This window comes from Colletotrichum fructicola (genome assembly GCF_000319635.2).
Source record: "Colletotrichum fructicola Nara gc5 chromosome Unknown KSG_Nara_v1_contig12, whole genome shotgun sequence".
Taxonomy (NCBI): Eukaryota; Fungi; Ascomycota; class Sordariomycetes; order Glomerellales; family Glomerellaceae; genus Colletotrichum; species Colletotrichum fructicola.
Window position 1 is genome coordinate 503,620 of NW_027094062.1, and position 11,311 is coordinate 514,930.

Below are 11,311 nucleotides of genomic sequence, written 5' to 3' on the forward strand. Positions count from 1 at the left end.
CATCACCATCACAATGCCGCCTACAACGGAATCAACACCTCAGTTATTCGCAGCCGTCACAGTCAACTACAACGAAAGCACGTTGTACCATCTCGGGTGCAAGGTGGGAAGAGGCGACTACTAGAGCTTCCCGTCACATTGTTGACCAGCTTCCCTGCAGACAGACAAAGTCATACGGGAGGTCAATGAGTGCTGCCGATCGCCAACCAATACCGCCACATCATCTCCAGCGGCGAATTGCACAGCCCACGCAAAGACCCTGACACCTAGAACCTCTCGTCTTGCAAGCCAATCCAGGCGCTCGCTCGGCATTGTCTGGGCTGCCGTCCGTCGGGTCAAGAACATCACCCCTGTAGCGGACACTCCAAGTGTCAGTCCCCCACCAGAGAATCTAGGATTCATACGGCGACCAACACGGCCTCCCATGCCGCAAACGTCTCGGGCATCTCGGTTGCTGCAGACACCTATCACCGCCATCACCACGAAACAGTAAATTTTGCTGCTCCATCTCACTGGCACGCCACTATCAGGCTTCTTAAGGAATCCGACATCGGACCGCGCGTTCAATCTACCCTCGAAACCTGGGTACATCTCCTCCGCCGTCCAGCAAATTCACATATTGAGTGTTACGAGCGGGTCAGGGCAACCAACTGTGGCACAAAGCAAAAGCTTCGATAATGACAAATCCGTTGTCATTGTCCCCTGTTCTGCACTATATAGTTACGAGCCTACAGTGACCAACTGTAGCGGTCGTAACATTGAGCTTCAACCGCCGATCGTTCGTTTCACCTTTTTCCCTGTCTTCTCTGCAAATCGCAAGCCGGAAAGTCTCGATCAATCCGGGTAGCTTGCCCGGGCAGCTGGATATCCAACTGATTCATCGATGTTTGGGTTAGGGTTACCTAGGGTTAGGGTTAGGGTTAGCCGCCCGTGGTAACGACGCGGGGGACTGACCGTCCACAAAATCTTTGTATTGCAGATCACGCGGACAAGACCACCAATTTGACACCGAGGTACGAAGATTCTCGCGTCGGATGATACTCGCTGCCGACGTCGTTCAACTTTGATCGGGTTCGTGGTGGTCCGTCCTGTGCTCTGCGTTTGGGCGCGCAATCTCGCATCGACTGGTTGAATAATTTGTGCTTGTTCTCTTGGTGTGGAGGCAGCGGTCAGCCGGGCGACCTTGCTGGACCGCGAGGTGGTGCAGGAGATGCTGGGGTGTGGGTCCCTTGAGGAGGCTCCAATCCACGTCGTTGCCTGCAGGTGCCTGCCTGCCTTAAGTAATCAGCAGCAAAATGTACCACAAATGTGGTACATTTAGAGGTGGGGCCAAGACTTGGGGTCCCGTCCATTCACAGCCACGCAGCACAGTGCGCCGTTGTCAATCGGTGGGTCAGAGACCCTTTGCGTTCCATGCCTCGAGCCGATCGGCGCAGGGATCTGCAAGTGTCGATGGTCCTCCGCAGGCTGCTTAATCTGACGACCATCAATTACACAGGAATGTTACCTTTGGCCTTCGCTGGTCGACTGCGAGCAGCCATGTTCCTAAAGTTGGGGAGATGAGTAAGGCTTCGTGGCCAACGCCGGTGATTGAAGCCGATACCTCCCGAATCCGCAGCTGCAAATCGGTAGATTGGACCAGTGGAACCTACCTGCCTTGTCGAGTGCACTTCGCTGGTCGATTGACCGACTGCCTGATGGCGCCACCAGATCTTTGCTGACCGGTAGGCACCACCAATCCCAAGTGTTACCTACCTCCTCTAAGCCAGTTGGGCACCGCACCCCGCACCACACACAAGCCTCCACTTCAGTGAGTGTCCTTCCCATTGCTGGTGTCACTGCAACACAGTGCCGTGCGCAAACACAACGAGGACGACAGACTATCGCCCCGCCTGAACTCTTCTCCAAGATGTCTGCATCTCTGCCTGATCCCGTGTTTGACTTTGAAGAATCTGACTACAGGCGTTTCCGTGGTTCCTCGTGCGTCTACTCTGGGGCTTCAAGCAAGCTTTGGAGGCCCGCTCTGGCCAGTGGGCCGCTCGCAAGGTCACCGTTGAGGGGTCAGTCATGATCCACGCGTCCGCTACCTTGGCACGCGTCCTTCCGCCGACCGTATCGTCGCCACGAGTCCCTTTCTTGAGGTATACAGATGCATGTCACCAGTCATTGAGCTATCCACCGAACTAATGTCCAACCCTGATGGACACTTGAGCATTGCAATCTGAAGAAACGGCTTTCCCACTTTGAGTGCCAAAGATCGGGAGGTATCCACTGCACTGCCGCCCGAGCTGCACTCACAGAAGGTACCTCCCGATTTTAGCGCTAAAATCGGGAGGTATCTACTGTACTGCCGCTGTACTCAGAGGGCACCTCCCGATTTCAGCCCTGAAATCGGGAGGTAGCAACATCACAACGGTAACGGTAACTGTGCAACCCAAGCCTTTTCGTACCTAAAGGTAAGGTAAATGGAGTGTGGTCGATGGTAATTTGCAGCTTGTCGCATCTCCCGGTATGATCCCACACCCATAGCATGGAGTGTTGCGAAAGCGTTTTCCGCACATCACAACGTGTCTAGAGGCAACAAGGTGGTTTCACCTCCATTCCTCGCAGCTCTGAATAAGCGTAGTTTTTGACTGAACCCAACTGCCAATCTCTCATCGTCTTCTGTTGACTTCTGCCGGCAGCGGGCGGCCTTTGGACCTTGCCCTCGCGTTCAACTACATGGAATGCGTTCGCGGCCCGAGCACCGTTGCCGTCACAGTCCGATATCCCCGTCCTGCTCTTCTATTGCCGAGCTCGCCGTCGAAAGACCGCCGGCGATGTTGTGCGCCGCTCGATCTTTATCGTGTCAGAACCGCCCAAATCTCCGAGCACAGAACTTCGCGAGTCGCGCGGTCAAAATCAAGTTCGATCTCGACTGCAAACCTCAACCCGATCGAAGCCTTGATGAGCTTATCTACCAATTATCACCCCACCGCCACCTGAGGCATGAAGAATCACAGAACGACAGCTCCGTGATTTGTGCGACACGACTCTCAATCGATCCCACACCTTCAGTCTCCCAATGCTCGGCTGCCGTCGCTTCACCAGTCATCATTGAGATTCCAGCTCGCGGTCGCTCATTTTGCCACCGTACATATTCTTTCGGCCCGCCATCTCGACCCAAAAAGCCATGAAGACAGCATCGAAAACCGCACCACAGCTTCTTAGTTACACCTCGCCATCATTTGTGTTGGAAAGGTGATTGTACCTCTCGAGTTGCCAGATGATGACTAGCATGGACTTTAGCACTAGATTAGTGCTTTGATTTGGTCAGTCTGAACGGACGGCCCAGTAAGAAGTTGGCATCCAATGTTGTGGCCCGAGAGACACGCACACCAAGGCGGGAGTCGGGTAGTGGTCTGTGCGGACATCCTTGGGGACTCTGCCGCACCCATCATCAAACCACGCATGCTTTTTAGAGGGAAACACCAGGAAGAACGGCGGCGGCAAAAGTTCGAGGTCATGGGGTCCAAAATTTAGATTCACATATTGGGGCGGGCATTCGGTAGCTTGATGGTCCGCCGCGATAGTGAATGGTCGAGTAACACCTTTTTTGCCGGCGTGCATCTTCTCCACGCATGGCCAACCAGAATGCCCAAACCGTCCGAGACACCTCGCAAGCGCCACTGTTCAACTCATGACGGTCGCACATTTGCTCCGCTGCTGGAGATCTGGACGAATTCAGGGCTCGATTGCTTTGCTTTGATGCTACGTGCAGGTATAAGTACACGCGGATTGAAGCGACTGCCGTGATGCAGCATGCGGCTGGCGGATGGGCGGGTCTCCATCACCATCAATCGCCACAAGCCCCCAAGACCTTCCCTCAGCACTACCACAACATGCGCAAGCGACTGTCCACGCCACCAAGGTCAGTTGCGTCTGCATGAAGCTTGTAAGTTCAAAGTTGCGGCAACCAGTGGTTTTGGAGGATGGTGCACTCAAACTCAAAACGGACCTGGTGGTTGACGCTGAGGGTGTACTACGGTGGGCACCGAGATACATACCGATTTCGCGCCTGGAAATCGGTATGTATTCGTACCATCCATCACCGTATTTGAGCAGGGGGGGCAGTTGGTCAGTCAGCGGCAACACCGCCCCTTGGAGTTCGTGCGCGCGTAGATTAGCTACCAAATGAGAATATCGTTCTCTCCATTGAAAGATACTTTGCATCTCGTCCAATTCATGAACGACCTTGTTGTTAATCGCATATTGCCTCTCATGGGTCCGTTGGTCTGGATCGCTTCTTGCATCGAGTGACGAACGGGCCAATGAGTGGCGTGGGGCCCCGGTCTGGGTAGCTGACTTTCAGCTACCCACAGGCTGTGGGTAGTACACTACCCAGTAAAGCCCCGAACAGGCACGTACCTGGCCGGGCGTGCATCACTTTTGGCAGATCAGGTACACCGCGTGTTCTCGGAAGCGACAAGTCGCCCAATTGAACTGCCTTGACAAATGTCATTGCGCCCTGGGGATTGGCTTTGTCTGGAAAATGCTGAATGTGATTGAACAAGACAAATGAACTAGCTCGCCGGCCTTGCAAATCGTCTCGTTCACAGGCGCGCACCTCCGTCTGCAGGTTTTCGTTTGCCGCCCACAATCAATTCAGCTTTGGGGCAAATGTCACCGGGCGTTGCTGATTGGCTCGTGAGGTGCGAGCAGAACCAACAGTCCCAGACTCCTGGCGTAAGGTACCTAGATTCCAGCATGTACGCAGGAGTACTACGAGACAGCGCACCATACACGAGTGTGGACTGGACTCATAATCTTGCAAGATCGTGACAAACTCGGAAGATGGAAATCTGCTCCAGGGACAGGACCGGAAGCATTTCCCGCTGCTGCATCCCCTCCACAGTCGGGAGCCAGGGCATCCATCCACTGGACCCCTACAAATGGAAAGATACCTCCCGATTTTAGCGCCAAAATCGGGAGGTACCCTCTGTAAGCCCAGCGATAGTGCAGGGGATACCTCCCGATTTCGCACCAAGAAATCGGGAGGTACCTGGTAGCCCTGTAGCGGGTGGTCCCCGCAAGGTACGTACTGGGTTAGGTGTGCACTCGGACTTTGACACCGTCGGCACCTCGCGATGCCAACCTGGCCTCAGGCGACGCTGACGAACACAGCGAAAGAGGCTGTCTCTCGGTGAGACCATCGGGCGAAAGCTTCTCAATTCAGCGGCTCTGTCGACGGTCACCGGTTGAACGGTCACCGGTTGAACGAGCGCATGCACCTTACTTCGCTTCAGATCGATCCACAACCCGACTGACACGTTCAGAGCCGGGTGCCTTACGGATACCTGGATGGATTGCAAGCGCCAGGCAGTGGCCACCGAGCTGCGAGCACCCGAATCAACATTCCCCCTGTCAATCCCTCAGTCATCCCAGTTCAAGTTTTCGTCACACAGCCAAGAGCAAGGACTGGCGACGCACCAGACCGCACTGTCGTCCAACCCGGAAAAAACAAGACAAGCTTTAGTCTTCAGCAGTACTGTGGCCTAAGAGCTCCCTTGGGGCTGCATTGGTGCTGCCTGGGTTGAAGAGCGTCGTGGATGTGCATGTCCAAGTGCTGTTCTTGAATCTGCGGTTGTCTTGATCGCACCATTGGTCCACAAAACCACCCAGCCAAGGTTCACCTTGACGATGATCCCGTTCTGAGTATCCCAAAGGTCTGTGTCCTTTCCTGAGCTTGCTCTCCAAGCCCCAGACGAAAGGCAGCACCAACTCACCTCAGTTCGCAACAGACGGACGGCGATTCTTTCCAGCGCACTTCATCGGCTATTACCTCGTCCATCCATCCCTTCCACCGTCACGACCGATCCTTGTCGCGTCCTCGTCGCCGCATTCCAGCCACAGAACCCCACGCGATCATCCCGACGGAAAGCTTACGAGTCCCAATTCGCAAACAATGGCAGCTCTGCCGATGATATTCAAATCTTCTGGCACTGCATGCACGACCGCAGGTCCGCTGGCGGCAAAGGCACGGAATTCCGACAAGCAGCGTCTCGGTCAACACAAAGTCCCTGGCATTGCACACCTGCGAGCCAATATGGATCAATCACGCCGAACCGTTCAGCCCGAACGGCAGCCCTCTTTCACAAGGAAAGCAAAGCAGCGTTGTTTGCGACGTCGGTCAACGCACACCATGGGCTGGCATTGCGTAGAGATCCAGCTAGAGCTACCCACAAACCCGATGGATTATTGGCGTATGCTATTCCAGATACCTTTCCCGCAAAGTGGGAGCGCTCTCTGAAGACCGTGATAGAAGAATTTGCTGGCCAGACCAAACTCGGCTGCAGATTCAACACGCTCCACCAACTTGAGGTCAGATCGATCTATGCCCATGATTTCGCACCGTCATTGCGTCTACCCATGTTCGTGAAGCTTTCTATGGCTGCCAAGATCCATGGTGTCGGCAGAGAAAGTGCAAAGTTCGACATCAAGGAGGTCGGGCGCAATTGCAGGGAGGTTACACATACGTATAGTGAAGGCTTTATTCGTTCCACCCACAGTTTATGAAGAATTCTTTTGTGAATTTTTATATAACTAAAGGGAATATAAGAACCCTTTTTTCCTCTACTCTAACCTAAGTTAGTCTCTTTAACTACTATATCTTTAAATAAAAGTAATAATAGTAATTAGTTCTTAAAACTATTTACTATACTTCTTATTAAATATCTTATTAATATTTTTTATATTATTTTTATTTTCTAAGTTCTTAGTAATCTTTTTAAATTTATATATAACTTAATAGAAAGCTTAGTTCTAAAGGTTTTCTAAAAACTTAATATATATTATAAAGAAGTATAGAGATATTATATTGTTATTCTTAGTTATAAAGATATAACTAAGCTATTATTAAATATATATGTTACGACCGCTACAGTTGGTCACTGTAGGCTCGTAACTATATAGTGCAGAACAGGGGACAATGACAACGGATTTGTCATTATCGAAGGTTTTGCTTTGTGCCACGGTTGGTTGCCCTTGTTACGAGCGGGTCAGGGCAACCAACTGTGGCACAAAGCAAAAGCTTCGATAATGACAAATCCGTTGTCATTGTCCCCTGTTCTGCACTATATAGTTACGAGCCTACAGTGACCAACTGTAGCGGTCGTAACAGCCCTGACCTGCTCGTAACAATATAGTAAATTATTTTTATTTAAATATCTAATATTACTAATAGTAAAAGCTATATTAATTAAGTAAGAGGTATATATGAAATATATCTTAAAAAGTTTTAAATTTAAACTATAATATAATAAAGAGCTATTTCTACTTAGCTAAGTAGCTTAAAAATCCCCTTTATATACTTTATAAATTAGCTATAGAAACTACGCTATAACCCTCTATATATTTCCCCGTTAGAGTTATATAGTAGTTAATAAAGTGCGCCTCTAGGCGGCAAACTACGAAGAAGAAAAGTTAGAAGGGAAGAAAGATTCGTTCCGCCCATCCCTCGCTGTCTTAGATGCAATCGTGACACCCATCACGGCAGCCTCGCACATTGAAGTTGAAGTAGTTTGGCTATCTGGTGCTCATCCCGCGATCCTTTCATCTAGAGACACCATCATGTCCACTCCTTCGTTTTTTTCCCCAAGCCCCTGATCTAGCTGTCCGGGTTGCTTCCAGTGAGCCCGTTCTTGCCCCGCGGCCCTTGGGCGACGAGCGCACCTCTCACTGATCCAGCGCAGAGGCTTCATACTTTGAAGGCTGTCTGATGGCTGCCAGCGGCACGTCGTAGTGCGAATGCTCAATGGCAAACCCTGCTGCCCGAATTTACATCAATCGAACGGTTGGTTTCCGAGTCTCGCACAACACTGAACAGGGCTTTCCAAGTTGCCTGCCAAACCGAGTTCTTCCCACCAGCCCAGCCGACAAGGCCTGCAATATAGAGCATGTAAAAAGCCTTCCAAGCAAAAGCCCGCTGTCTCGGAAATCTCGCAGCAAGCACTTTATCCATCTCCCATGGTGCCTACTCCCACGTCTTCCTTCTCGAACGGGTTCCCGCCGCTCGCCGCAGCCATCACAAACAAAGACTTTCCTACCTCTCCCCAGCGGAACGACCAAGGCGGCGGGCTTCCAGACCTTCACGAAAGCGAGTTTCTGTGCAGCTACCCACATTTTCCTGGGTATGCTGAAGATCAAGGCATGCCGTGGCGGGCCGCGGGCGGCAAGGCATGACTCTGGTGGTCAACAGTGTCATGGTCCAGCATGCGTGGCGGCCAAGTTCTCAATGGCCTTTTGGGGACTTCTTGACTCGACGTACTGCGAAGAGGACAGCTAAGAGGGGTCCGTTTGTTAAGAAAACCTATTGGGTGGCGATGGGACATGAGGAAGGGGTGGGTGCAGCATCAATAATCGGGCCAAAGACTGCAAGGTTCGTAGCTGGTCGGTAAGATGTGTGCCCCTGAAATCTCCCCATTTTTCGGTGTAGGATCGGGAGGTACCTAAGGTATCTACCGATTTTGAGGTGTGGGATCGGGAGGTACCAAAAGGTTCCAGCAAGCAGTCGGCCTTACTTACTGGGAATTGGTAGACTTTTTGCAAGCGTTCGCCACCCACCTTACACTTCCTGCAGTTCCGTGTCGTGCTGGGACGTTTCCCATGAACCTGGAAGGCGTCAGCAATGTCCTTCCTCCCGATTCACCGCTAAGAATCGGGAGGTTTCCACTGTATTTACAGAAGGTACCTCCCGATTTCACCGCTGTAAATCGGGATGTATGTCGAATGTCCCCGACTGAGCAATGCCATGCCGCATACCGGTCCCGTAATAACTACCGATTTCTGGTTGTGAAATCGGAAGGTACGAACTTCATTCATCGCCACTTCAACTGCACTGCTGGGTCCGACATTGCAACACATCTGACTGCCCTCTAAGTACTTCTGGTTCTTCACTTGCCTGACGAGAAAAAATGCATGACTCGTCTCGGAGAGAACCATCGCATCCTTTCCGCCAAATGCTTCGGTCGCCCGCCCATACAAACGCAATTGAATGTGGCCGTCTGGCATCGGGTTTCTGCTTCATCACGGGCATGTCATGGGGTGAAGCCCGTGCGATGGAGGAGAAAGGGCGCTTTCCCTGCGGTTCACAGTGGTTGCCGGCTGCAGAAGGGTCTCAGGAGGTTTGGGCAGGCACAACCCAGGTGCACCCAGTCTCGATAATCTTGGAGTAAGTGTGCCGTCCAAAACGGCAAGCATCGTCACTGCAGTCGGGCAACCACCCACCTGCCACTTCCGTTGCTTCTGCTTTTGACTTTGGAGGTTTCTTCGGGCAGCGGCTTCAGGAATTTCGCAGCAACAGCTCGACTATCCGCAAAAACGAGCCACCCAAACTCGTTTCGTACGTCGCTATTTCTTTCGAGCAACTTCTTTTCTCCTCCTCCTTCCACAAGCCGGTCTCCATTCCAACCTCTTTCAGCGTCCTTGGTCGGCGGCTATTCTACCGCTCGGTATCCCGTCAACCGATCTCTGGCCATCGAGACCGTCAATTGCGCCAATCCCATCCACGATATCGACATCTTCCGTCCCGACAAAACCGAGCCACAACGATCATGGATGATTGTCGCCCAACCAAGCGCCGGCGGGAGAGTGTTCCCGATGCCGGCCATGAGAAACCCGAGGCCACCGCGTCCAATTCCAAGGGTTGCTCGAAGAAGCTCGCCAGCCAGATTGACGACTACCATCGCGCGCACGACAACGTCCTGCGCAAGGTCACGTTGCTTCAACGTAACATCACCACGACCACCGGCAAGATCCGCTCATCCTTCGTGCGTGCCGTCGATTTGCATAACCAATTGGTCGAATGGCTGCAGTCACATGGCGAGCTCCTCAGCTCCCGATGCTGCAAGTGCGATGACCCCCAGTTCCGGTATCTGTTTGCCGACTGCAAGCATGTACGTTTTCCTCACACTGCTTCGTTGGCTTTACTAATACGCCATTTCAAGAAAGCTTGCGAAGCCTGCGTATCGGTCTCCGGCCGCTGCTGCGACACGAGCCAACACATTCTAAGGGTTTTCTTCGAGCCGTGTCCCATTTGCTTGAGCTCAGGGCTCCAGTGGACCGTCCCCTGTAAGGTACCTGTGGGGACTTTGGCAGGTGGAATTACTGCCATCCATCCCACGCCAGACTCAGTCACTGCCAGACGACCGATTCAGTCGTTGCCTTGCGCTCTCGATCCTCTCTGGGGGTTGTGCGCCGTCGGGAATCTTTTCTTGGATTTGGAGACGTCTCCAGATCGAACGTGGAGATGCTGTGCACGTAGCAGGTCAAGCACTCGTTTGTTGCACCACCGATCACGGGCTTGCGGAAGAGTGACCATTCATCGGGGTCCCCTGCCTGCTCCCAGTGGCGCATCCCCTGTGGGTAGCGAACGCCCCGCTACCCAGAGGACAGTGGGTAGCCGAAAGTCAGCTACCCACACCGGGATCCCACACCACGACCTCTGATTGACTCCCCGCTGACAGATAGGAGACGCAAAGGTGCCTCCCGCTGTCACTGCGCATGCGCTGTCACAGTCACATTCCACCGACACCTCCATCCAGAGTACCTTTCCAGCCTTCGTGCGCCGCCTGCACCATGCAGCCTGGCCCGAACCGGCTCAACCCCCTAGGGACCCAAGGTGTGCCATCCGAAGCCATACCAGCCGGGGCAAAGGCCGTGCTCAGCTCGGACAAGGTGGATGCATGTGCCCGGACGAGTCGGTCTGAGCCTCCAGCCACCACTGCGAGCGCGGGTCGGGCCGGCCCGCGAAGGCGTCATATTCCCCATCTCTCATTTCCCTCCTACCTTAGCAGGATACCACCTGCAGCCACACCTTGTTGACTGCTGTAATTACTCACCGAACGCGCAATCCAATACGTGCCACCTTTTAGGGATCCTGCGACCAATCAAGGTTTCACCTTGACGGACTGGCACCCAAGGAACGGCGAAAGCTTGCCACACCCTGTCATTCTCGGAATTATCGCAGCAGCGACAGGCTGGGGCATGTCTCAAGAACCTTCCAGGTCAATCTCAGACGAACCTTCACCCATCACCTTTGGAGCGTCGCACTCCGGTATAAGTTGTCAAAATCTTTCCAGGCGTTGAATGCTTTTCCATTACTTAGCATCTCACAATTCATCACAAAATCGGGCAGCGGTAATTGTCAACTACACACAGACATGACGAAGATTCTCAGAAAGCAACACGAGTCAGAAGGCAGTGGCAATGGGTCCTCTCCCCCAAAGCGCTCCCGTTCGTCTCCAAATGCAACCGCGCCGCCAACCTTGTCCCT

General features: G+C 52.8%; 1 protein-coding gene across 1 annotated transcript; it reads left to right on the forward strand.

Moving 5' to 3' along the window:
• Positions 1-9,590: 9,590 nt before the first annotated feature.
• CGGC5_v017333 (uncharacterized protein) lies at positions 9,591-10,047 on the forward strand (the record flags this gene model as incomplete). Its single annotated transcript, XM_032026783.1, has 2 exons — positions 9,591-9,932; positions 9,988-10,047. The coding sequence occupies 2 exons, from the start codon at positions 9,591-9,593 to the stop codon at positions 10,045-10,047; spliced, it is 402 nt and encodes a 133-aa protein (XP_031876796.1).
• Positions 10,048-11,311: the final 1,264 nt, after the last annotated feature.